Source organism: Podarcis bocagei (assembly GCF_964188305.1).
Source record: "Podarcis bocagei genome assembly, chromosome: 6".
NCBI lineage: Eukaryota > Metazoa > Chordata > Lepidosauria > Squamata > Lacertidae > Podarcis > Podarcis bocagei.
In genome coordinates this window covers 57,258,178-57,286,117 of record NC_138130.1, presented here as the reverse complement: position 1 = coordinate 57,286,117, position 27,940 = coordinate 57,258,178, and the positions used below count along the sequence as shown (strand labels likewise).

At 42.4% G+C, this 27,940-nt stretch overlaps 1 protein-coding gene across 3 annotated transcripts; it reads left to right on the top strand.

The window, feature by feature from the left end:
• The first annotated feature begins 1,810 nt into the window (after positions 1 to 1,810).
• JAM2 (junctional adhesion molecule 2) lies at positions 1,811 to 27,940 on the top strand. 3 transcript variants are annotated; one of them, XM_081199698.1, is made up of 10 exons: positions 1,811 to 1,959; positions 11,309 to 11,374; positions 17,015 to 17,125; positions 18,653 to 18,805; positions 19,550 to 19,755; positions 20,897 to 20,999; positions 21,686 to 21,793; positions 24,884 to 24,899; positions 26,406 to 26,433; positions 27,749 to 27,940. In XM_081199698.1, the coding sequence occupies exons 1-10, from the start codon at positions 1,905 to 1,907 to the stop codon at positions 27,779 to 27,781; spliced, it is 879 nt and encodes a 292-aa protein (XP_081055824.1). In that variant the 5' UTR covers positions 1,811 to 1,904; the 3' UTR covers positions 27,782 to 27,940. The 3 variants fall into 3 exon arrangements, with proteins under 3 accessions (XP_081055824.1, XP_081055823.1, XP_081055822.1); XM_081199697.1 differs by having other exon boundaries at positions 26,403 to 26,433; XM_081199696.1 differs by lacking the exon at positions 27,749 to 27,940 and having other exon boundaries at positions 26,406 to 27,742.

Below are 27,940 nucleotides of genomic sequence, written 5' to 3'. Positions count from 1 at the left end.
TACTTTAGAGAAGAAACTTAGAGAAGTATTGAGGAAATGAATGAAAATGTGGGGAATGAGCAAATCAAACACTCTGCAAGCACTCAGGATGAATGCTCAATAAAGACCAGATATAGTCTAACTTCAGGCTTTGTGCAAGCAAACTGGGATGAACACTCCATGAACAAGTCATTGGGAGGAGCCTTGTAAGACAACTGTACTGTTACAGTATGTGATGGCCACTAATTTGGATGGCTTTAAAAAAGGATCAGACAAATTCATTGAGAAAGCTGTTGATGGTTACTAGCCAGAATGGCTCTGCTCTACTACCACAGCTGGAGGCAGCAATGCTTCTGAATACCAGTTGCTGCATACTACTGGAGGAGGGAATGCTCTTGTGTTCAGACCCTTATTGCAGGTTTCAAACAGGCATCTTGAGTGGCCACTATGGAAATAGGATGCTCAACTAGATGGGCCATTGGCCCGATGATGCAGCAGGCTCTTCTTATGCTCCTAAAATGAGAAATGTTCTCATGTTGCATTAATATAGCACGGGACTGAATCCAGCACCATCAGTCAATGCAGCACAGCGCACTTCAACTAGTGCCAGCACATGGCAAAGTTGGACAGCTGCCTCCCAAGAGCTGATGTCTGGAGAGTTAACTGAAGTGTGTTTCTGACATGTTAAAATCCCTAGCCCGTTTCTGATGCAATCCTGACCATGTCTACTCAGATATTGATGTCAGTGGAGCTTACTGCTAGGTGACGGAGGTTAGGATTGCAGCCGCAGTCTTCCAGGACCAGGGAATCCACTCTTGCTTTCTTTATTGAAGGACCATACACACACACACACACATGAAAGGAAACTGGTGGTGTTCTAGGCAATAGGTATGAGATCATTTTGATGCAAGATGGGCCATCAAAGGGTTGCCTGGCTGATGTACTAAGAGGAACAGCAAGAATGCTCACTGGAAACAATGGGATACAACTGAAGGTGCACAGGAGATAATTGGAGCTCCTGATCGTTTGTTTCAATAGACACCTGTTGCTTTTTTATGGGCCTTAGAAAAGGGGGGCTGACCTTTGGCCAGAAACCATCTTTCAGCCTACCTCACAGGGTTTTGAGGCAAAAATGTAAAGGGAGAAAGCATGTACACCACCTTGGGGAAAAGCTGGGCTATAACTACATAAATGAAGATGTGCTAGATAAAAATTAAGCCCCAACAGAACTGTAATACCCGATGGAATGGGAGGCTAGACGCCGCATGGTGCAGCGGTGAAGAGTGTCGGGCTAAGAGCTGGGCGGCGACCAGGGTTCAAATCCCCACTCGGCCATGAAGCTCCCTGGGCCAGTTACTGCCTCTCAGCCAGCCTCCCTCGCAGGGTTGTTGGGGAGATTTAATGAGGAGCAGGAGAACCACGTGCGCCACCTCGAGCTCCTTCGAGAAAAGGGGGGCATGTCGATGCAATAAGGAAACCTGGTACGGGCTTGTTGTCCGGCAAAGAGGCAAAAAGCTCTCTCTCTCCAGCGCCTTCAAAAAGCAGCGCGATCCCTTCCTTCTCCTCGGCTGCTTCTGGCCGCCCCTTCTGCTGAGAAGTTGCTGAGAAGAGTTAAAGGAAACGTCCGTCGATGTGCAAAGGGGAGGGGGGCAGAGGGGCGAGGCAGGGGAGGCTGAGCAGCTCGGACCCGTCCCTCTCCGACTAGGACCCAGCGGAAACCCCTGCCCATCTCCCCGGCTCGACGGGAGAGGCGCCGTCCCCCTCCCCTGCTCGAGGTGCCCGGGCGAAGGAAGGGAGGGAGGGCTGGAGGGAGGGTGGAGCCGGAGAACGCAACCCCCCCAGCTGCGTCGCTCTCTTTCCCCGCCCCCGGCCCCTTCCCTCGTGGGGGCGAAAGGAAAAGCGGCGAGCCAGCTGTTGCTGCGAAGATGGCGAGCCGCCGCGTCTTCTGGCTGCTCTTCTGGCACTTGGGCTTCCTGGGCTGTAAGTCGCTTCTCTGTCTTCGCCTCTCCTTCCCCGTAGGGCAGCGGCTCTTTCTCTCCTGGGTGGAGAGGGTGCTCAGCTCGCCTGAAAAAACCCAAGTCCTTCCTCGCCGCCAAGTTCGCCACCGCTGCCGCCTCCTCGCGAGGAGCATCTGGTTGTTTTTTCCAGGGAGCGACGCCAGCAAGTGGCTCGCTCTCTTTTCGCTTACAAAAGGTCCACCTCCTCCTGGTAGGGAAGAGCAACCTCGCCTCTCCCGGCTTCTCTGGTCTGTCTCCTCTTTCTTCTCGCTGACTCTTCCTACTAGGCGGTACTGCCGCGAAGCAGAGGACGGGACTCACCCTCCCCCGCCCCAGCCGCCGCTCGATTTGATTTGATTAGCGAGGCCGGCTGGAAACGCGCTGGCCGCCCCAGGAGGCAGGCGCACGCGGCGGGGAAGCCGAGGCTTAAAGCGGAGCGGCGCCTGCTGGGGGTCTGTTAACCGGGCAGGGCCGCAGGAGGGCACCGGGGTCAACTGGTGTCAATTCCCGACGCGCGCTTTGATTGAGAACGCTGCGATCTTAGGATGCTCATTTACCCAAAGCGTTTAAGGTGCATGGGCGTGTCCCTTCACACTTGCCTTGCTTCTAAGCCTGTATGATAATTGGTTGGAAGGAGACTGCTGTGCACACCGACTGTGGAGTGAGACCCGTGGAATCTGGGGAAAGATAGCTATTATGAAGAAGGAGTTTGGGGTATTTGGGAGATGGGGACCAGGGACTCTCCACGTGCTTTTGTCCTCCCGCTCCTATGAGCCATAGCCAACTTCACCAATGGTCAGGACTGTTGGGAGTTGTGGAATTGCGAGGGCCTCAGTTTCCCCAGCCCTATTCTAAAGTGTGTTTTGAAAGTAGTTGAAAGCCTTGTTTTGCAGTTTTGAGACTAGAAATCTGGCTTTATTTTAAAGTGGGATTTCTACTTTGTTTAGGAGAGGGGAAATCCTGTACATTTTTACTTGCGAGTTGGCTCACCTGAGCTCAGTGGGACTAAGTTCTGAGGCAACATGCCTAGGATCTGGCTATATATAAGACTTACTCCAGGCTTCCTCAGCCTCAGCCCTCCAGCTAGCAGTGGTCAGGGATGATGGGAATTGTAGTCTCGAAACATCTGGAGGGCCGAGGCTGAGGAAGCCTGACTTATTCCCATGGAAGATTGCAGCTGTGACACACAATCCTTAAGACTGGATTCACTCCACTGATTACTGTGGACTCACAGTGTTTTCAGTGCTGGGTTGTAAATCCATATTCACACAAATTGAAGCCCAGATGTGAACAACTGGAGCGGGGGGGGGGAAGCTGTGAAAAGCATGGTCGGGGGGAACTAACTTCACTGTACTCTAGGACTATAAAGTAAGCACACCTGAAGTTCCACTGAGTTCAGTGGTGCTTTCTCCCAAGTACGAATAGGATTCTGCAGCCATGCACCATGAACCTAAACATCTCACTTGGGACTAAACCTAGAGTTTAATGGAACCTGCTCTCTGATAAATGTGCCTTAGGCAGTTGACTTGGAAGTAAAATACATTGAACAAGTGGGCTGTACATTGGTTGTATGTTGTGTGAAGAAATACAAAAGAGACTTGTGGGCTTGGCAACTATATTATTTATTTCTTGACCTAAACCACTGAGCCTTAGGCTTACCGATCAGAAGGTCGGTGGTTTGAATCCCCGCGATGGGGTGAGCTCCAGTTGCTTGGTCCTAGCTCCTGCCAACCTAGCAGTTCGAAAGCACATCAAAGTGCAAGTACAGTGGTACCCCGGGTTAAGTACTTAATTCGTTCCGGAGGTCCGTTCTTAACCTGAAACTGTTCTTAACCTGGAGCACCACTTTAGCTAATGGGGCCTCCTGCTGCTGCCGTGCTGCCAGAGCACAATTTCTGTTCTCGTCCTGAAGCAAAGTTCTTCACCTGAAGCACTATTTCTGGGTTAGCGGAGTCTGTAACCTGAAGTGCATGTAACCTGAGGTACCACTGTAGATAAATAGGTACTGCTCCAGTGGGAAGGTAAATGGCATTTCCGTGCGCTGCGCTGGTTTGCCAGAAGTGGCTTGGTCATGCTGGCCACATGAGCCGGAAGCTGTCTGTGGACAAACGCTGGCTCCCTTGGCCAGTAAAGCGAGATGAGCGCCGCAACCCCAGAGTCGTCCACGACTGGACTTAATGGTCAGGGGTCCCTTTATCTTTACTAAAGGAATTGTTGAAAAAAACTGCAAAGGGAAAGGTGCACAAAGTGAGATTTTGATGTGCCTGAAACGGAAACTTTTAAGAGACTTAAAATTTTATATTGCAATTCACAAGATTATTCAAAATGATTTGTGTGCTAGAGCATTTTCTTTTGTATTTCAGAAAGATAATCAAGCATTGTTGTGATACTTAATCTTGCAATTTAAAATAAATTCAGCAGTTTCAGATTCTGTGCTTTTCATCTTTTCTAGAAGAAACCTGTTTTTGAAAATTGAAGTTAGCCGTTTGGGGGAGAGTTGCATGTAGTTAGTCTTGCCTAGGGTTCAAAATAACCTGGCACCAGCACATTAAAGCACATTCAAAGCACATTATTTCCCTCACAGAATTATGGACACTGTAATTTACTCCTCACAGAGCAATTCCCAGCAACCATTAACAAACAACAGTGCCCCAAAGGACTGGTCTTCAACTCGTGGGTCACAGCCTGATCCAAGGTGGGTTGCAACAGGAGCACTGCCACCCTGAAAATGTATGGTAAAAGATTAAGAAATGGGTCCCCAAATGCATGTTTGGGTTAAAAGTCGGTTCTAGGTCTGAAAATATTGAATATATGCTTTAAAGGTATAACAACATCTTCAAACTGGTTAAGGAATGAAAACATTCATTCCTTTTTAGGAGGGTTATGAAACATATGGGGGGGTTGTTTTTATTTTTCTTTAAAAAAGATTGTCAGAGCCCCTGAAAGCAAAAGTAACATGCATGAAAACAATCAAAAGCATGCCCTCAAAGATTATGTTTTCTCTTGATAAATATAACTTCAATGAAGAGGGGGGAAGTGGAGAAAAACACCCCACCCAAGAACTGTGTTGAACGCAGATAGGTGAAGCCAAACCACACAGCTGTGAAAACAATGTGTATTGAAATATGTCGGATATCTGACTAGTATGCTTGTTAAGCTTTAATTCCCGGCAGATTTGGTACTTTGTACTTGTACACTGTAGTGATTTCAAATTGATGTGATTATTGGAAGATTTGATATGTTTCTGTTTTGATGGCTTAATATAATTTTAGAAATTGTTCCCCGTCTGCATTTCCCCTGTCCCAAGATCCTTCCATAAATCAGGATTACAACTATCAATGAAAGATATCCTCCTCAAAGCATTTTTAACACAAGATGCAAATTACTTTGATATTGTGTTGGGAACTGATTTTAATCTCAATTAAGCTTTGTATAGTAAAGAATTGTTCCAGAGCTATCCAAAGTTTATAAGCTCAAATTGTACTGTTATGAATCTATGGGTGCAAGACACCCTGAATTCTGGATTAAGTTGGTGTTAGAATTTAATTAAGGTTGGGCTGTTGGAACAGGGAAGTAGCAAGACCTGTGTGTGTGTTTTAAGATGTGTGTTAGCTGCTATTAATCCTCTGGAATTAGCGTATGCGGAGAGACAATTAACCTAGGCAAAGTACAGAAGTTGTGTATCAGCCACCTTCTTTAATCCAAGGCAATCAAAACAAAGTTAGTTTTGTTTGAGGCAATAACCTGGGGGGTAATGATCCATTAGGACAACAAAGCATCAAAGAACTAGGCGTAAGAATGCAAAGACCAGGGTTTAGGTTAGCAAGCGCATAACAGGTGGGATGTGGCAGGGCAGGGATGATGCTGCTGCCTTTGGAAGAAGCTGGCGTCCACTTGGGATGTGATGTTTGAAACCTCCACAGTAGGCACTGGTTTTATATGTGCGTAAATAAACCATCTATCATTAAGACACCACACTGGAATGCATCCACTGTGAAACCTGAAACTCCTAGAGCTGTATCCGGCTAAGTTCTACTCAGAGCTGTTGTTGGCATCTGTCTGTCTCGGGAGACAATGGAGTGTGCCTCCGAAGGTGAAGTCAAACCACTGGAGAATCACAGAAATTAATGGACTTGCTTCTACTATTTTTAAGAATGCTACCAACTTGATGGACACTTTCAAATCCTGCCAGGCTGGTAGTTGCCAGGGACGTGGATGCATCGCATTGACAAGCCGTTAACTCTCAACCTCCAGTTTTTCAACTGTAAGAAAGGCTATGATGATGGTAATGATAATAATGGTTGTCAAATACTGCACACTTAAAAGTGCTACATAAATGGTAAGCCAGGATAAGTCTTGCTACATTTGACAGCACTGTAAAGTGCAATTCTCTTCTGCTTTGTTGAGAAGCTTCATGGGCTGTCTTAAATACTAATCCTGAATCTGAACAAAGAAAAGTTCTCAGCATTTTTTCTATTGCCCAGTTTTGTTGCAAAGCTGAGGTAATGCAATCTGCGGCAGTTTCCCGAGTCTAAAGCCCTGCAGAAAAAAAGCCATGAAGGTTGGGGTTCTTCTTCTTTGTAAGTTCCTGGGTCAGCGTGCTAATATTCATGAATGGTTTTTCTACTTTACTGCCTTTGTAAGAGCTTGGAGCAGAGAGCTGCATAGCAACGGAGGCTTCCTTAGAGATTCACCTTCAGCGGCAGGCTCTTCCTTTTGTATAAAAGAAGGGAAGTGAAAAATGCAACAGTTGAGGCCACTTAAAAGTAGCACCGTTAACCCAACAAATGAGGTACAGAGCAAAATGCCGTGTTGCTGTGTGTTTTCCTGTTTGCCTTGCCATTGTTCTGTGTCATCTGTATCCTATCTGCCCTGTGTGTGTTTGCTTTTTGTATAAACAGTTGTTTTTAAAAAGACCTAAATAAGGGCTTGAGTTGAAAGTTTGCAATTGTTAGCTTACTACAAAAGGTGCCAGTTGATCTTTATCAAACAAACATTGCTTTCTGTTTTTAAATTATTATTTATTTATTTTTTTAAAAGGAAGATTACATGACATTGTTTTTGCATTATTATGTAAAACTTTAAGGGTTTAATTCGAGATTCTAACAGTAGTTCAGAGCACTGCAATGCCTGCGGAAGGCAAGCTGTAGCTCCACACTGGATCACATGCTTTGTAAGCACGTAGTCCAATGCTCAGTCCCCCCATAGGTCTCATTCATTGATAGCTAATGTGGCTTCCTCAGAAGTTGGCAGCAGGGCCCAATGGTCAGGGTTGATGGGAGTTGTGCTCCAACAATGCTTGGCAGGCCACATGTTCCCAATCCCTGATGTAGTGGGTGACATATTGGTTGCTTAGTTATTTTATTATTAATTGCATTTCTATACTGCCCTTCATCCAAAGATCACAGGATGGTTTACAATATAAAAATGCAAAAAGCACATAAAATAAAGAAACAAACAAACAAATACACAACAATACCCACGATGTAAAAGGCCCTAGATTGTTTAATTAGCCAAAGGCCTGGAAAAAGAGGAATGTTTTTGCCTGGCACCTAAAGATATGTAGCGAGGCTTTGAGAGTCAGCTTGGCTGCAGTCTGTTTTGGAATCGATAAATTACTGGCTACCAGTGCACCAACAATATCTGAAGGGCCCCGTGTTGGCTAGCTTTGCTCTAGTTCATGGGTAGGCAAACTAAGGCCCGGGGGCCGGATCCAGCCCAATCACCTTCTAAATCCAGCCTGCAGATGGTCCAGGAATCAGTGTGTTTTTACATGGGTAGAATGTGTGCTTTTATTCAAAATGCATCTCAGGGTTATTTGTGGGGCATAGGAATTTGCTCATTCTCCCCCCCCAAAAAAAAATAGTCTGGCCCCCCACCAGGTCCGAGGGACAGTGCACCAGCCCCCTGCTGAAAAGGTTTGCTGACCCCTCCTCTAGTTAAAGCATCTTCCATGGTGTAGCTGTAGAAGAGATGTCTGGTGGGTTGCTGCCTCTGAAGAAGCTGTTCTGGGTTTGATGTTTCCAATGGTCTGAGCAGTATAACGTGTACTGAGTCCAGTGTACTGTGTATTGAAGCCAGGGAGCCTGTGTGCCGAGGCCCAGGTGGCTTCCATAATCTAGCCAAAGGGTTTCATCAAATACAGTGGTACCTCGGATTAAGTACTTAATATGTTCCGGAGGTCCGTTCTTAACCTGAAACTGTTCTTAACCTGAAGCACCACTTTAGCTAATGGGGCCTCCTGCTGCTGCCACGCCGCTGGAGCACGATTTCGGTTCTCATCCTGAATCAAAGTTCTTAACCCAAGGTACTATTTCTGGGTTAGCGGAGTCTGTAACCTGAAGCGTATGTAACCTGAGGTTCCACTGTACTGCTGTTTCACTTAGCACAGCAGACTACCCTAATAGGACGTTTCTCTCCTTTTCTTCAGTTTCCCATGCACCGTCAAAATCTGCTCCAAGGAATTGGAGAACTCCCTGCCCCAGAGCAGATTATGAGGTTGTGCAGAGAAGGGAAAGGGAAACCCGATTGTACAAGTAGCATTCTGCATGTGTGCATACAAACCCAAAGTTACCTGGGAGGTGTAGCGACCTTGGCAGTGTGTAGGATGGCTGTAGTCAAATGAGGAAGTAGTTCTTCTATCCGTAGCAGGTGTACAGGTGACGAAATTTTGGCTACTGTATCTTTCCCCAGCACATCATGCACCAACACAAAATTATTTCCTCTACAGAATTATCATACACATGATACATGTGTTGTACAAAGGTGCAACAGGGTTTGCAATCTTAGTGGATCTTGCATTCCTGTTAAAAAAAAAAAAAGACATGAAGCATTTTAGTTTTGCAGCCATTTGGACAACATTTGCATTTTTTAGGCTTCATAAATTGGCAGCGTTTCCAACAACTTTGTTGCTATGGAAATAAACTCTGTGCAGCTCTTACAATAGCAGTGTAAGTCGATTATTTGTAAGACACTAAGCTTTTTTAAAGACGCCTGACCCCCATTTTCCTATTCATTGCCAAGAAACAGAAGAGGCAGCAAAATTCTCAAGCCTGGTTCAAAGTTAAGTTTGGGCATTTTTATCCTGTTGATGCTTACCAAAAGAAACTGAAAAATATTTATTCAATTTATAAATCAAAAGCATTATGGGAAGAAAAAGGATCTTTCTGCAGAATCTTCAAAGTTTTCTGTTACTGAATTGTGTCCTTAATTCATAGATGTATGTAGTAATATTGTGCTCAAGGAACTCAGTGCAACTCCCACTGAAAGCAAGCGGTTAATGAGGTTGGATGGGTCTTGAAATCTCAGTTTCTCATTTCACCTCCCCACCCCCACCCCCACCCTGGTTCCGTCTTAAATTCAGTTCACCACATGCCTACATCAGTTGTTGTTGGTGGTGGTTGTTTTTTAATTCTCTTGAAAATATGTCTTTATTTTAGTGCATATTTCTCTTAATATACACTTTGCATGCAATTTTGCCTAATAGGGTGTCTTTTTCTTTGACAGTTTCACTAATGTAATGCATTTTATATACGCTTTCCCCTGATATGCATATTTTTAATACACTTTTTGGGGGTTGATGAACTGCATTGCAAAATTTGCAGGACTGTGAATTACAAAGGATAGCTGTGCTTCAGTTTACTTGCTCTTTTGGGAAGTGAGAATTGGCTGGATCCAGATTAAAATCCAAACCAAACTGAATTTCTTCCCCATCCTAGTGGTTGATAATGTGTGCTGGTAAAGGTCCAGGCCTGCAAGAATAGTGCACATACATCTCAGGTCCAGGATGCTTTTTAAAACATATACAGTATTAAAAAATGTGTTACCTTACATGTGATTTTGTATGTGCATGTATTGCATTCAGAAAGGTGGTTCATGTGAGGTCTGCCCTACTGGATTCACACACAAAAAACATTTGTCTTAGCTTTGAAAAGTTCTAGTCAAAATTTCCCCACCTCATCTTTTGTCTGAGCTTTCTTGTTATTTAATTCTCAGTGATGTGTATAAGGAGTCTTTCAGTTAACATTTTTATAAATGTCTCTGTTCAGAATTCTGGAACACATTCACAGTTCCTAAAAATGTTTCCAAAGTAACTGAAGACAAGGGTGAAAGTTTGCATGCATCTGTTTTTTCTCCTGAAAATGGCAAACAGTAAACTATTTCAGTGGGGGGGGGGGCAGTACTTACTAGCAACCAGCAAAAACAGTAGTAGAAAAAATGCTGACTTTTGAAATATATGTATATTTATTTCCCTCTAATTATACTGCCTATATTATTTAATAGCAGCGGTGGTAAGACTAACTATAAATTGCATAGTGGAAACACACGTTTTATTTAATGCACAAACACATGCATACATTTCCTAGATTATTTATTAGTTTAAATCAAAGTAGAAAAATGGTGGGGAAGGGGTAGCCAGAAAAGGCTTCATAACTTTAGATGAAAACGTGTAGTCATCTTTAGAAGCAGTAAGCTTTAGATGAATTGTGGGTATTCAAAAAGCCTTATGCATGCAGCCCAGATTGGTTTCAGTGGGACTGAAGTGAAACAAACTTGGCCTGGCTCCAACAGAGCTGTTAGCACACTCAGATGCAGAGTTTCATTAGAGGGAGTGCTTATATTAATATTCCATGTGGAATCACCACACTTGGTATGGTCTGACCTGTAAATGGGAGCGAATCGTAATATTTATGGAAGGGATCTGAAATGCAGCCCCCTAAATTGAAAGGTTCTCAAGACTTTCACCATCCCTATTGGATAATCCTCAGTCTTCCCTGAAAAGACCAGAGAATATCATTTCCAGTTGCACAACTTGGCTGCGCAACTTAGAATCATTGTTGAGCTGTAGCCATAACATGAAAATTATAACCCCCCCTCCCTCTGCCTTCTTTGGCTGGTTGAAGTACAGTACTGATGCTGAGAAATGTGCGAAAGGATGTTGTAGTGCAACAGTAAAAAAACTGCTTATCTCTGGTGTTGCTCAGCTGAAACCTGAGTGATTCTTTTAAGGGCAGTTTACATTTCATCTGATGGTTAGATACTATAATCCAGAACTGCACCTAGAGTTAAAATACAGTGTACATTTGGCACTGATGCAGGTGTATGGAAATAAGAGTTGCACTTGTAGATTAAAAGAAGAAAAGGACTCTGAAATACATTTGCACATGCATGGTTGAAAAAACTTAACTAGTTAGTTTGATCTCCTTTGCAGGCAACACGATTTAAGCAAACAGCCCAACTACATGACTGCAGAGGACATTTATTTGATTTTTTTTTTTAAAGAAAAACAGTGAATGGACACTGCAATGTAAAGGATTTCTTTTTCCTTTCAGATTATAAAGCATATGGAATCGTCGTAGAGACAGACACGAAAGATGTTACAGCAAACGAATTTGAGGGTACAGTATGTGTATGACTGTGTACGTCTTATATCAGTGGATAAGTGAAAGCCCTGAGATGAATTTTAAAAGGCTGTTTGATAAAAGTGCAGTGGAGTGATACAATGGATACAGCAGCAACAAAATGAAGTTGGATTGTATATATAAAAAAAGTAATCCCATTTGTCCCCCTCAACTGATTGTCCCCAAATCTATTCTATTCCCAAGCCTCCAGAGCAGATTTTGTGTGCATGTGCGGTGGGGGGGGGGGGCGGGTTCAGAGAGAAAAGAGCAGGAAGAACTTTGGTTGCATAAGCAGAAGTCCTTGCATAAACAGGGTGACTTTGTTACATACAAACCTGTGGGTGCTTCCAGACAGGTGTTTGGTGTGAAATTGCTGTTTCAAGTTTTTTGCAATGTCTATACAATATCATTGGAGTTGAAATGCCAGCCTGTACTTCTCCCTATTTAATAGAGTTGCTTTTCCTGGGGCAAATCCAAATTATTATTATTTTTTTAAAAACCAACAACATAAGGTTGAGATTTCAGAACAACCCTTTTTCGCAGCCCATCTGATCCAGCAGAACTTAACAGTTTTTAAAGTTCCATTGATTTTAATGGGTGAAATTGCAATACAGTGGTACCTCGCAAGACGAATGCCTCGCAAGACAAAAAACTCGCTAGACGAAAGGTTTTTCCGTTTTCGATTTGCCTCGCAAGACGAAATTTCCCTATGGGCTTGCTTCGCAAGACGAAAACGTCTCGCGGCTTTGTTTCCTTTGTCTAAAAACAAAGACATGTTTTGTTTATAAAATTAATTTATTTTCCCTTCAATTTTTGAACTGCTCTTTACAGTATGTGTGACTTTAAAGAGCAGTTAATAAACTGTTGTTGTACCAAATTTGGCTTTGTTTGGACTTTTTTTGACCATAGGAACGCATTAATTGATTTTCAATGCATTCCTATGGGATTTCGTGATTCGCAAGACGAAAAATTCGTTAGACGACAAAACTTGCGGAACGAATTAATTTCGTCTTGTGGGGCACCACTGTATATGCTTAGCCCCTTCAGTTGAAACCATTGGGATTTGATAGTGCTTGACATGGACCATATTGTAACCACTTTGGGTAAGTGTCAACAGACAAGTCCATACCATTGTTCTTTGGGAGCATCCCACAAATTACAGAAAAGATTTCTAAGATTAGAATATTAAGAATCCAACCAATTTCTGGGGAGGGGGGCAGCCATTGGGAAGGCTCAAGATTTTTCTATGTACCACCAAACTGTCCGCTGGAATATTCAGATTCAGTTTGGCTTTTCTTTTTTGGAGTGTGTTGCTTTTTGTCCTTCTAGGCAACATGCACTGTGGACTCATGGTGACTGCTTGCTTCCAATGCTCTGGAGCCCAGGGGAAAGGGACTCTCAGAACTCTGTAATGGAGGCATGTTACTCCTCCCGCCTTAGGGGAGAAACCATTTAGAAACACCCTCTTTTATGTTCTGAATTTCAAGTAATCTAATTTTCTAATCATATAACTTTTTTTAAAAAATATATCACTATACACCTCTTCTTGATTTTAACCCACTCTGCCTAATGTCACTTAAAATTGTTATACAATACTGGTAAATGGATTATTTGCGTTTGTGTGAGAGAAAGTGAGGCACGAATGCATTTTACAGGGCAAATTGGGGGGGGGATTCATTAATTATTGGACATTAATTATAAGGACCTATGCTTAGGACCTATGGTTTCTGAAACTTTTGAAATACAAACAAAAGAACTGGTTCAAGCTGTGAACCTAGGGGGTAGGAAATACGAAGGCTTGGCTCCAGGCCTTCTGTACACATACTATTAATATTCTCTACCAGTGCCCAGCCACAGTCAGTGTTCTTTAGGGTCACAATTCATGCAGCGTAAAGGTAAAACCGTACAGACTTGGCTGTTGCCCTTCGTGAATGGAATGTGCCCCTGGGAACGCTTCCAGAATCGTCTGCAACATGCACAGCAGGGATGGGGAAACTTTTTCAAATTGGGGGCCACATTTCCTGCTGGGCAGCCTTCCTGGGGCCAGATGCCAGTGATGGGCAGGGCCAGAGGCAAAAGTGAACAGAGTGACAAATGTGAATTCTGTACTTGTACAGTAGGCTAGCTTCTTCACACACTCACATCCCCCCCCCCGGTCCTCTATTTGTACAAGCAAGAGGCATAACCAGAATTAAAGAACTTACTCTAGCCCAGCAAAAACAGTGAAGGAAGGTGTGAAGCAGGGCTGACAACGGGTGTGGCCTGGGGTGTGAGGGTGTGGCTAGGGAGGGTGTGTGAGTTGAGAATCCCATGGGTGTGGGTCATATTTGGCTGCAGGTCTGAGGTTCCCCACCTATCATAGACAGACTCCATTGCAGATGTGCATGGATTCATTGACAGAGAAGTCAATATGAAAAGCTAGGCGATGACTCTAAAATCACAAGATGCCTTTAATATAATGAGAAGAAGCCATAAAGGGAATGTGTACTCGCAATGCATGGAACTCTGTACACAACCCTGTAGAGCTTTGGGTTATTGTCAGAATCATGTGCTTTGAGTCTGTTTTAACAATTAATCTCTGAACAAATGTTTTCTCGCTCTCTCTTTCTGTATTTTTCTTTTCATTTCCCACCCATGTGTGTATATCTCTCTGCATGTTTTGTTTTGTTTGAGTATCTTTATTGGCTGTTCTGCTGTGGACTGCCAGGAAAGGTCACTTGGCATCGTTTAGGCTGTTATCCCCTTCCACAGCATTTCCCCTTGCCAGAACAAAATGGGAACTAGTACGGTGTGCCAACTGTAACAAATATAGACGACCTGATGTGAAATAAAGAACATGGGTCCTCTGTGGAAGAGTCAGTAATTGTGTTAGTCCAATCGTTTTCTGAGTTAGTGGCTTTGCATTTGCTGTGATTGATTTGAAAGATACTACCGTAAAGCCACACTTAACGTTTGTCCCATGTTTTCTTCTATTTGTCCCATGATTTCTAGACACAGGTCTAATGAGTTTTTCTTTCATTCTGCTGCTTTCCCTGGGAAAACCCACTGTTTACTGCTGAATCAGAACAAACATCAATCCACAGAAAACCTTATTGATGTTTGTTCTGATTCAGCAGTAAACTGCAGGTTTTCATGGGGAAAGTGGTGGAGCAAAAGAAAAACCTCCCAGACTTATTCCTAGAAATCATATTACAAACAGAAGTGAAGATGAATCATTAGACATTGTACTTCCTCTTGACAGTTTCTTTCTTTGTCTTTTCTGGATCTATTTGTTATTGTTTTTTCAGAAATATTTCCATCTGTCCTTATCCACATTCCATTTTATCTTTATTGCCAATTCTCTCATCCACACCCTTCTCAGATTTGCATTTTTGTTTTTCTTCTTGAGTGACCACCCATGTCAGCTATTCATTCGTGTGTGTGTGTGTGCGCGCGTATCCCCCTGTCATCTACAGTTTTGTGCTTTTATCTTTCTTCCCTTACAAATATAAAAGTTTAGGAACCTTCCCCCCCCTGGAGAAATGCCAGGGAGAAACCATCTTTGAAAAGGTTTGTCTTTAAAATTAGGCTGCATGAACAAGAGCAAAATAGCTTCCCCACTGTGCAGATTTGAAATTCTGAAATCCCATATCCCTTCTCTCATTTTTAATTCTATAATATTAGCAATATGAGAACCAGCCAAATAAAATACTTGTAAGAATAGAACACAGTGGTCTCGTAACTTACCTTTCTTAAAAGCATAAGAAAACATTAAGAAAAGACTACTTGATGCAGGCATTTCAGGAAAGACACCACCTATTCCGCTCAATCAGAACTTCGGAAACAAAAGCATTTCCACTGCTTTGCTGTGGAAGTCTGTCATATGAATGTTGTTTATGATTTCCTGGAGCAGGATAAGATCCCATCATTAGAACTTATTTTAACATGCTTTTGAAATGCAACAAATGTTCTTTTGGGTGGAGTAATATGGGGCTTACATGCACATTGCATGAGCAATATGGGGTTATATCTAATTGATTGAGAAAGTTTTCAAAATGGCCACAACGGTGTGTGTGTGTGTGTGTGTGTGTGTGTGTGTGTGTGAAAATAAAGTGTCCTGCTACAATTTGCAGGCATCAATAATATAACACAATAGCTGGCCAATTTCACCACCTAACCTTGTAGCTGCTTTTATGCTCAGAATATGTAATTGCAAAGTCTGTAAGTATGTCTGTCATTCTTATTCTTTGAACATTTGCAACATGGAAAGTTGTAGGTGTGAATGAAGAAATGAGACTGTACATGGAGTTAGACTTTAATTATAGGGAGTCAGGCCGGGCCACTGCTGGTACCTGCCACTGTACATGCACATCATGTGTGCATAAACAGGAAGGAAAAACTATTGGGTACAAGATCATCTCCCACAATTACCTTTGCAGGTTGAGACATTGTGGGTTTTTTCCACACTAGTAAACCACAGCCAGGAAGCCAAGAAACTTGGCTTCACATCATAGTTTGTTTGGAGTCAAGCAAACTAAAATTCTTGGTTCTGACATAATCCTAAACCAGGGATTGTGGTTTGTTGCTCCTGCTTGTGCTAGGAGAGGGAGCAAAGTGGGAGCTGTCTGCATGTTCACATTACACATTTACCATGGTTTACCTTCATGTGTGAACACAGCTAATCAGGGCTGACCCAAGACATTTTGGTTCCTGAGGTGAAGCACAAAATAGCGCCCCTTTCCTGCCTGGGAAGAAGTGGGGAGTGAAGCTGTATATTAGGAACAAGGGGTGAATAAAGATCTACATGTGATCCTTTTCTTGAAGGTCAGATCTGCTGCTGTCGATTCTGCTACCTGAGGTGATTGCCTCACCTTGTCTCATGGATGGGCCAGTCCTGCTGCCAATGAATTCCTTCAAATTCCTTGCTTCTTAAGTATCAATCAGCCTTTAGAGATGAATAATCATTATGGTTTTAGTGAGAAAGATGAAGACTGTAAAATGCTTGATGATTCACAACTTGTTTAGTGCTCTTGATGTTTAGCTTTTCTGATGTTTAGCAATTGCTTGGCTTCTTTGGATTTATTTTTGTACTACTGTAAACTTAGGGGCGCCTCTCATCCCACATGTTGTGTTTATACAGTGGTATCTCAGGTTAAGTACTTAATTCATTCCGGAGGTCCGTTCTTAACCTGAAACTGTTCTTAACCTGAAGCACCACTTTAGCTAATGAGGCCTCCTGTTGCTGCTGCACCGCTGGAGCACAATTTCTGTTCTCATCCTGAAGCAAAGTTCTTAACCCGAGGTACTATTTCTGGGTTAGCGGAGTCTGTAACCTGAAGTGTATGTAACCTGAAGCGTATGTAACCTGAGGTACCACTGTATATGGATTTCTTTCTGTAAAATTCCCATGCCACCTGCAGAATCTGAAAGGCTTGGGTCCAGATATCTTAAGAGTTATGCACCAAAATCCCGAATAGGTGCACACTTTGGGCATGATGAGAAGTTTGTGCATTCTGTACTCCAGTGTATACACACAAAATGTATATGGACTGTTAATCTGTAGAGTCATTCTACAAAAGTTAGTTCTGAAAGTGTGCCAGTTGTTTGTAGTGTATTCCAACTCAGAGCAGAAACAATGACGTATTTTCCCCTCTGCAGAGGCATTTCTAAGCTGTAAACACAATGAAGGGAAGGAAACTACAAGAGTAGAATGGAAAAAAATTACCAAAACTGGAGTTACATTTGTCTACTTTGAAGGTTCCTTTGTTGGTAAGAAAATGCTTACATTTATGTTTGTATGTGTGTTTACTGTGCTGCTGAGGGCTTGTGTCCTTCATGTGAAATGTTCCCATGTTCAGGATTGCATGGAGAAATCACAGGATGTACATGGATTTATTTTTTACTGTTCTAACCAATTCTCCTCCCAAGAAGGTCAAGATGACGTACATTGTTCTTTCCTTCCATTTTATCTTTGCTCAATCCTGTGAGTTAAGTTAAGCTAGGAGTTACCAGCTGGCCCAAGGTCACCAGCAAGCTTCAAAGCTGAATGGGCATTTGAACCCGAGTCTCATGGATTGAGTTTGTAGCTCTAGCAGCCATTTCCATGACTGTGAATCAACTGTAGAAATAGCTGCTGCCTACTTTGCTGAACAAGAGGATAGCCTGTTTGGCTCACATGTTCCTTTTAGTCATAGGCACATTTCTTAATAGATAAATCAAATAAAATTGATTTGACTGCCTGACGTAAGATTTATTTAATTAAGTGACATTTCCTATATGTGTGTGTGTTTGTGTGTGGAGTAACTAGTTAACAGAACATACATATTGCATTCTGCTGTTGTAGAGTTCTTGTGTGTCACTGAAAATCTCCTATCCTTTGTTTCAAGGGTTGCTCAAACACTTGAAAGGCAAAGTTGCACATATGTGGCTTTCCTCCATTTTCCATTCATGTTCCTGACTGTCCTGACTAACCCTTCTTCAAACAGCTAACATCCACACTCAAGCATCCCCTTCCATCTGTAGCTTGGCTTACTCTGTCTTGTAGTGCTGTCTGCTGTTGTAACAGTTTTGAGGGAGAAATGAGAAAAAGCATGCATCTCATGTGTGAACCTGCCTTTAAGTCACAAATTAGGTCTTGCACAAAATGGCTCCTCTGCTTTCAGTGGTGTCATTTCGAGTACGCTCTGAGCATCTGTATGGGGGAGAGAATGGGGTGGGAAATCGGGGGATGAGGAATTAAAGGGGGACACTGCCAGCAGTCACAGCCCTGTAGCAGCAACCACAAAACATGTCCTGATAGCCACTAGCTGCTATTTCTCCCCAGAAAAGGAGTTATATGATTAGGATATATAGCAGGAGTTGCCAACTCAGTGCCTGGGAGCCATGGCATCCACAAAGGCCTTCATTTGGATTAACAATGGCATTGATAATAAACAGGGAACTTGTGTCTTTAACAGCTGTATGACTGATAGTGGCTGATAGTTCTCATTTGAAAACATTCTGCTGCAACATATGAAAGCTTGCAATGTATCGAAATTGCATGCGAAAAATGTGTTTGAGACACCAAATCCCTTAATAAACTAGCTCATATGAATGGAGTGTTGGAAGGTCTTAGGGAGAAAATAAATATCGTGGGGAATGGCAGGTAGAGAGCCAGGTAGAGAATGGCAGGTAGAGAGCCACTGGCATTGTATTCTGGAAAACCAGTCTTTTTTCCCTAATTGTTTTATACATTTATAAAGCAAACTTGAGGAAGTTCCTTTCTAGCCATTGCTCTCTGTCTTGATTGTTTTGCAGGTGATTTTAAAAAGCGAGGAGAAAGAGTGCAATCAAGCATCCGCATTAAAAATGTGACTAGAAAGGATTCTGGGAAATACCGTTGTGAAATTAGTGCATCCACGGAACATGGACAACAAATAGGGGAAGTTATAGTCTCTCTCTTAGTGTTGGGTAAGAATCTAAACAAAGCTATTTTGAGGTAACACTATTCAGTAGTACATTTCTTCTTACATTTTGTTTGCCACCCGATTACAAAAGGGGTACAATAAAATATCCAGGTGTTGTTGTTGTTTTTGTGTGTGTGTGTGTTGTCTTTAAAAGAAACCCCCTGTAAAAATAATGTTTCATTTTATATCATCTTACTGTTATCTGAAATGTACACATCCATTGGGCCTGGGATAATTTTTGTTAAATTAATGGTATGAACCAGACTTTAAAGCCAACCATTTTGTAAAGAGATAAGTAGCTGGGAACTAATTTTAGACATTCTGAAATAGATTTTTAAAATGTTTGAATGGGGTTGTATCCAGAGTGGACTCACTGAAAATACATGATTAAGTTCATTGATTTCAGTGGGTCTACTCTGAGGAGTAGTATTTAGATGTTAGTTTGATACAACTGATTATTTTTTATCTCTAGTTGTGGAAGAGAAAGTCTGGACATAATGCACCTCAGATCAGTATTTTGTTTACAACTAAAGATTATATTACATTTGCTGATTCATTGTTAAAAAATCTTAAGCACTGGCTTACATCAAACTTCTGTCGGACAATGCCAGAGGCGAGGAACAGTATGCATACAATGTGATGCATAAACCACTCAGTCCAGCTGCCTTTATTAGAGCAACTTGTGAGCAAATAGGCAGGTTTAGCCATTCAGATATTTTACTTTGAAACAGAGCATGTCATTTCCTAGTCCCACCAGCTCCTCCTGCTTGTGAAGTGCCCAGCTCAGCTATGACGGGGACAGTAGTGGAGCTACGCTGTAAAGAAAACAATGGTGTTCCTGCGTCAAAGTACAGATGGTATAAGAATGGCGTTCTTCTGCCGGAAAGCCCAGCATTGCGGAGCATTAAAAAAGAGAGACTTCCTTATATCATGAATGCTACAACTGGAACTCTGGTTAGTGAACCTCTGCTCAATACCACTTATCATTGGACTTTACTTAGCCCAAGAAAAGGCTTAACATTCTACTGAGGAAATTCAACATAGTATCAGGACCCTGCTGTGTGGTTTTGAGGTTTTTTGCCTCACAGTTGCATAGAGATATAGTAAATAGGACCTCTTTCAGTCACCTTGCATCCTACACGTTGTATATCTTTTGATATATAGCTCAGAACCAGTATGATGTGTTGCTGATTCACCCATAGGATGATAAAATAGATTGACGAGTATGAGAAAATGTTAGGAAAATGGGATATATTTTACAAAGCTGAGGTTTGTACTTATCTCACCAAATGTCTGCTGCAGTAACTGAATTGGCTCATCCACGCTTCTGTTTGTCTGGTGATTTCTAAGCATGGGTCCAAGAGGTTTTTCTTTTGTACCGCTGCTTTCCTCAGGAAAGCCCGCTGTTTACTGCTGAATTGGAACAAATGTCAATCTGCAGAAAACCCAGCTGATGTTTGATTCATGAGCACTTCTTATTTCTGCTACACCCCAATTTTCAGAACTGTTTCATTTCTCTCTCCTCCCCCTAAAAAGGTTGAAAGCAGTTTGGCCAAAAATATTGGTGTGCTGGCACTGCTTTGGCCACCCTCTCCCATCCCTTAGATCAGTTGTCACTGTCAGACTGGACAGTCATTTTGCATTCTGGAAAACTGTGACATACACTCATTGGTTTTCAAACAGCTTAGTTCTTGAACATTTTGGCTCCTGAACATCACAAACCTGGAAGTGACTGTTCCAGTCTGCAAACTATTTTTGGAAGCCAAATGTCTGACGGGGCTTCTGCAGCTTCCGATTGGCTGCAGGAGCTTCCTGCAGCCAATCAGATGCCACATTTGGGTTTTCAAACGTTTTGGAAGTCGAACGGACTTCTGGAACGGATTCTGTTCGACTTCCAAGGTACGACTGTATTCTAAATCCACTTCATTGATGGTGGTGGTAATCATCATCATCATCATCATCATCATCATCATCATCATCATAATGCAATGGCATAATGTACTAGAAATGTTGTCTCAGTTTTGACTGCTCATTCCCATATTTTTTTTTTAAAAGTTGGAATATTCTACTTCTTTCTCTCTCTTTTTTTTACCAGCAATTCAATTCTGTTTCAAAGAATGACACTGGAGAGTACTACTGTGAAGCTGACAATAAAGTTGGACAGCCTCAGAAATGTTCTGTAAAGCGAATGCAAGTTGGTAAATGTCATATTCCAGTGTGACCAACCAACCTTGAGATGAGAATGTCTTAATTACAAGACAGAGTTAGAAAACTAAAAAGTGTTAGTTCACCTTCCAGCTTCAAACTTGGTTATGTGGCACATCTTTAAAGGCCCAGTTTGGATGATTAATAAAAAGAAAATATTTTAAGCAAAAAAATACATTTTACAGGACACTGCCACAAGTTTTCTTGAAAAAATATACTGGGGGGGGGGGACCCAAGAGGGTGGCCTGCACCTAAACCGTTCCCTTAAATAGGCTAGGAGTGGGCTGGTCACAGCCCCTAAACCCCTGCCTCTGATTGGCTTAGCTGGCACTGTCTCCCCCAGCTGCGCCACAAGATGGCGGCCTCCACGGATCCAAGTGGTCAGTGTAGCACCATTTTTAGAAAGAAGGATCCAGGGTAGTGAGGATTGCAACTTGAAATGCCTTTAGATGCACCTTTGCAGATGGAAACACAGGGAGCATATAATATTTTCACTAACTTCAGTTCCTAGACCAGCTGTGTAGAGTGATTATCTGGCCATAGTTATTGTAGTTTAACAAACAGTCGCTCTTCCCAGGGCTCTACCATGCCCTATTTGAGAGTGTATATATATCATGAATATTGCCTTCTATACTCAACCTCCAATTTGAAATTATATTTGTTTTGCTTTCCATGCTAGATGACCTTAATGTAGGTGGCATCATAGCTGCGGTGGTCATTGTGGCTTTGATAATAGCTTCCTGTGGTCTCGGGGTATATTATGCACAAAAGAAGGGCTACTTTTCAAGTAAGTGAAACTTCTTCCTTCCCGGATTGATCAGTAAGTTCCCGTGCTTAAATATTTGTGAACTGTGTGTGGTTGTGGGCCGGCAGAAGCCAAGGTGGTTTCGGAGCACAGCTAGCACACATGGAAGGGGGTGATAGGAAGGAGGGTGGTGGAAGGGGGTGATAGGAAAAGGGGGTGATAGGAAAATAAAAGGAAAAACAACCTTAGCCTTGGAAATAACAGCAGAACCAGCTGCCAGAAAGCAGTACTTCTGGTCTGCGTTGAAAGCTAATGTTTTTTCCATGTGGATGGATAATGAACAGTTCCTGTAAATAAAAGATGCTGCCCTTGTAATAACAGAGAGTTGGAGTCAGTGTTGCATGTTCTGTTTTCAACCCAGTTTTTATTAGAGGGTGGGTAGAGAACTTATGATATGCAATCTTCTGAGTCTTTATTGGAAGGCTGTAGTTTTAAGCTGGTGGCAAAATGTCTAAATATTGCAATTTCCCTCAGAAAATCTAGAATTGCTTTCTGACCCCCCCCCCCCCCGCTTTTAACAACCTTGGGTATTTTACATCCGTAACTGTTCAATTTGTGGTGAGATTCAGCTAAGTTTGATCCAGGGTAGGCCTATTGAAATTAATGCTCCTAACTTAGTCATGTTGATTAATTTCAGTGACTGTACTCTGAGTAAAACTTAGCTGACTCCCTAGAGCCAGTCCACCCATGAGGCAGGGTGAAGCAGCTGCCTCAGGTGGCAGAAGCACAAACGGCAGTGTCCCACCTGCCCCACCACTTCTGGTACTTGCTGTTGCCGCTTGTCTACCCTGCCCCTGGGTGGAGAAGATGAGTGTCAAGGCATTGTGGAATGCTTTTCCTTTTGCTAAGTGTTGGCCAGGATGGTGTTCCACCACCGATGGAAATTGGACGGGGGGCACAGCGGCAGGGGGACAAGAGGGGCACATTCCCATTTTGCCTCAGGTGGCAAAATGGGACAGGCTGCCCCTGTGACTACCATTCAATAACAAACAGTCATGGATTGGAGTACACTAAATCTTAATCTACACTAGACTGCAGAATTTTACCTTGATGGATTTTTCACATGGTGTTGAATTTAGGTACCATTTAAAGCCAATATACCTGCAGCCAGTTGAGGCATCACTGCAACAGGCTGGGACACCTTTGTTGGCAAATGCTCCGGGGGGGGGGGGATGGCAGACCCCCTGTGCCTCCAAGCATCTCCCAGTAGGCACGTCTCTGGAATGGCATGTCCCTTCACTCCAGATTGCCCCTCTGTGACACTTCTCATATGAAAAGTGCACACAAGTCTTCTGGCATCACACAGCAAGAAGATAGAAACATCTGTAGATCTAAACTACGCTTTATTCACAATATATACAGAGAATCCATAATCACGTCTGTGCCCTCCAAACTCTGGCAGAAACAGAAAGCATACAGCAAAAGCGAAAGTACAGTCCAATAACACTCTCAGACGGAAGAGATAAGACAGTCTTCCGTTCCCACACTCTTCTTAGAAATCTCATGTGATTTATACTAATCACACTAGTAAAATCCTAACAACCTATTCCCATGGTCTTCCTTCATGCCAGTTGGCCTATAACCGTATGGAAGATCCACATGGGAAATTAGATCAATGCAGCTCCCCAGCAAAGAGATTTCTACCTGGCAATATTAACATGGAAAGGAAATTGTTGTTTTCACAATGGTTGCTGTTCTCTGTATCTGATGTTATTGGCGCAGTGTGGGACTGAAGCCTGGGACTCCCAGCTGCTGCTGAAGGTGGGCTTAATGCAACCGAGTCAGGTTTAGTACGTTTCCACAGCCATTGTAAAAAGCCATCAGCCATCAGAAAAGACAGCACAGTTTCTCGTGGGTTCATTTGCGATATGCAACGAAATATATTTCAGTTGTCTAAAAGCCAGTCAGTACATGTAGACAGTATTTCAGTAAAAGCTCAAACACCATGGTTTCTGCCCTGTTATATCACATTGCTGATTTTTGGATGCAAGTTTTGATATGAAATTTCTGCAGAATTTGATTAGCCAGCTCCCTCTGCTGGGTAACAATGAGAGTGCATCTCCCTGTCCCCAAAATATTTTTTTCTTTCTTTAAAATAAAAGTTTTATTTCCCCAGAATCAGGGTTCATCCACATTCCTCTTTGCCCCGTGATTTCTAGGCATGGGTCTGAGAGGTTTTTCTTTTACTAGGAAAACCCGCTGTTTACAGCTGAATCGGAACAAACATCAATCCACAGAAAAACCAATTGACGCTTGTTCCTATTCTGCAGTAAACCACGAGGGACAAAATAACCATCTAACTGAACAGTGAGCTGTAAGATAGGACCATTTTTGTCCTAGGAGCAATTAGGAAGAAGTCAGGCATCTTCAGATCCCACTTAGACCAAATAATTAAGTAGTAATTTATTGACTATATGTTACTTTGTAATTTAGCAATAAATTATTACTTAGGAATTACTTGGCAACTTATTTTGTAAGTTGTTTTGACAAATTATTTTGTATTCCCCTACGTACTGTGGAATTCTTTTTTAAATATAATGAACTGACATGGCTTCCTTTCTATCATTTATAGAGTGCAAGCATGGTCTACAAAGAATTGTTTTAGAATCTTTATTTTGTTCACACATGCAGCAATCTAGTGAGGCACTTTGTGGGGCACAGGAGGGACTGACTGAACATCTGGTCACAAGGCCACATCAGATCAGACAGTGAAGTAAACTACAGATCACATAATATAATTAGCTTCAAATTATTTAACCACATCTTTCTCACAGAGAAAGGAGGAAAAACATAACCAAACTACAGAAAAGGTGGGTGAATGTATGGAAAACCCCTGCTTTAAATGGTCTTAAATATAACTTTTATTAACACTTAGCTGGGTGATCTGATTGGGAATATGTGGAAAACCTGGTGTTTGTCTGAAAGTAAATCTTTGCAAGATCAGAAGGAAATATGTGAACATATATTTATGGCAGCTGTTCCACAGACTGGTGTAAAGTGCGCAGTTAGGCAGTGTGAAGTATGGAGAATGACACTTGCTTATCCTTCTTTTCCTGTTTTTTTATCTCCCAGAAGCACATTCTTCAGCGTAAGTATATTTATTTACCTTTCTGTTTGCCACTTTTGAACAGCTGAAACATTGACTGTAGTTGCAAATATTGATCCAAGGATCAATAGTTCTGCACTATTGTGCAGAATCCCTTGCCTTAGTCATATCGGGTCGGATCCAAACTTCTCCTTCCATCCACAGGTGATTTTTGATCCTGGATGAAAGGATCTAGCTGACAGTAGAGGGTGAGGAGGCAACTTTTTCCAATCCCCCTCCAGCGCCATCTCCCACACTGTTTGGCTTGTATGTCTGCCTGTTACAACTCCCTGAAGCATTTCCTCAGAAAGCACAAGGGGCTGTAGGGGGTATGGGGGGGAAAACTCCCTTTCCCCCTTTTGCTAGCTGGAGCAAAATCTGGATCCAAGCCATTTCATTTCCTAGCCTATAATACCTAAAGCTGGGCTCAGTTGGCTAATATTTTAAGAGGATTCCGGTCGCCCATTGGCTACTAATTTTAAGAAGCAATAAGGAGGCCTTGAACAGTCTTCCCTATAAAGGATTGCACCATAGAACCATAGAGTTGAAAAGAACCCCGAGGGTCATCTAGTCCAACCCCCTTCTCTGAGCAGACTCACTGAAACCAGTGGATCAGATTTAAATGAGTGCATTCTCAGTAGAACTACCATATTTTTCGCTCTATAAGATTCACCAGACCACAAGACGCACCTAGTTTTTGGAGGAGAAAAACAAGGAAAAAAATATTCTGAATCTCAGAAGCCAGAACAGCAAGAGCGATTGCTGCGCAGTGAAAGCAGCAATCCCTCTTGCTGTTCTGGCTTCTGTGATAGCTGCGCAGCCTGCGTTCGCTCCATAAGACGCACACACATTTCCCCTTACTTTTTAGGAGGGAAAAAGTGAGTCTTATAGGGCAAAAAAACCGGTAAATACTGTATACATTCAGTACTTCCATCACTGAAAATGTACAAGGCAATTTCTTTCAAAGTTCATATGCCGATGTTTTCTTTGTTAATAAGTACACAGTGCAACAGCTGCTTTACAAGGTTGGTAAAGCAATATTGTCTATATTTTGAAACCCATGTAACAGACCTATCTGGATAAAATTACTTATGTTTAAATAAAAAATAGTATAGGGTTTAACTCAATTATATGATTTATAATGTGATCTTGTGGGTATTGCTTCTGTAACAGTTAGACAAAAATTAATTGAACGTTAAGCAATTTAGAAATAATACTATTAATTGACTTCTTATATGCAGGCAAATTCCCAGTAATGGGGAGCCTGTGGCCCTCCAGTTCTTGTTGGGATTCTATACTCTCACCGTCCCTGAACCATTTGCCATGCAGGCTGGGGATACTGGGAGTTGGAATCTAATAGCATCTGCAGAGCCATAGGTTCCCTTATCCTTGCTCCAAGAAAATTCAGTAGAAACATGAATGTATGGAAAACAAAACTCTATATAAGTAATGTACATGAGATGCCCAGATAAAACAGTATACTTTCTCCCACTTTTGTTTTGCTAGCAGGAAGAACAAAGCTGCAAACAGTGAAAAGGTGAGCATTCTGTATCCATGCGGTAGTGGCACTGGCATGATTAATTCACCCATTATGTCTGCTTCAGGAAGGGTGGAGATAATGTACTTTCTCATGCCACAACTCTAAAGTACAGAACGGCTAAGAGCACAGCTATTCACCCAGACAACATGGTAAACTGGACTGCACCAATTCAGATGCAGGGAGCAAGGAGGGAATTATCTCTGAACGTTCTTCCATATAAAAGTGTCCCATAAAAAGGTGGCTAGCATATTAGGGAAGAAAACTATGCTTGGCTACTATTTACAGAAAGTTGTTTTGAATTATGTCCCGCATAATGTCCCATCTGACCTGGTAGAGAATAGCAAGAGATGCATCAGGTTTTTTCTGTTGGCATCTTACTCAGCTGTACGCTCCTCTATACATTATACTGGTGGTTATGGAAAGGAGCATTTGCCAGAAAGAGGCTATTTCCAGCAGTCTTGTTACATACTGAATACATACCAGCTCTCAGGAAGGTGTATCTCCATCTAGTGGCAAGATCATGAATTTCTATAGCCTTACCCAGATTACATATTAAATATTGTTGTTTTCCCCCACTCCCGACAACTTGTAGGATCAGTGTTAACACACAAAGCAGTGGTAGATGGCAGCCATACTAAACTTTTTCACACTGCATGACACCGTGAGAGCTGGCTAGACAGGATGGTTTTCACCAAACTCCCTTCTACATATAAGATCAAGGGGAGGGAGGGACTTCAGTGGGAATCAGTCTGTATACATGGAGGAAGCTTTGTTGTTATTTTTTACCATCATAATGACAGCACAGAACCACTGAAATGGCAACAAGCTTAGGATACAGTCCACATTGAGGTTTATTCAGCTGATCTTATGCTCAGGTGGGGATGCATGGATTAAAGAGTGTTTGCTTCACATATGTGAGTCAGCTTGTAGAGTTCTTTTCACAACGATATGGATGACACAGAAAACTGCTAAACTGGGGGTGGATAACTTGTGGTCCTGCAGATGTTGCTGGACTTCAGCTCCCATCAGCCATGCGGATGGAAGTTGTAGTCCAACATTTGGAGGGCTGCAGGCTTAGCTACCCCTTATGTAATGCATAGGACCTTCCAGATGTCTTGGACTCAAATTCCCATCAGCATCAGCCAACATTGCCCAAAGTTAGGGATAGCTGGAGTCTGCACCATGTTTGCCACTCCTGCTGTAATGCTATGTGGTGTGCTTTCATAATTATTGCTGGTGAATGGATATTAGTACAAAAGCTTCTACTGCAACTATCTGAATTATCTCAACAGTTCTTCTTTCTGTTCCTTAGGATTTCAAGCACACCAAGTCCTTTGTTATTTAAAAGAAACCCACCCTCTGAGGAACACCAAATGAGCATTTGCTGGAGCAGAATATCAAAGGGATGCTTGGACTCTATTATATAAATATCAAGAGTGGTACATGCAAAAAATAAACCAATGGCAAAGCCAAGGCACTATTGCTAAAAGCTGAAGAAACACAA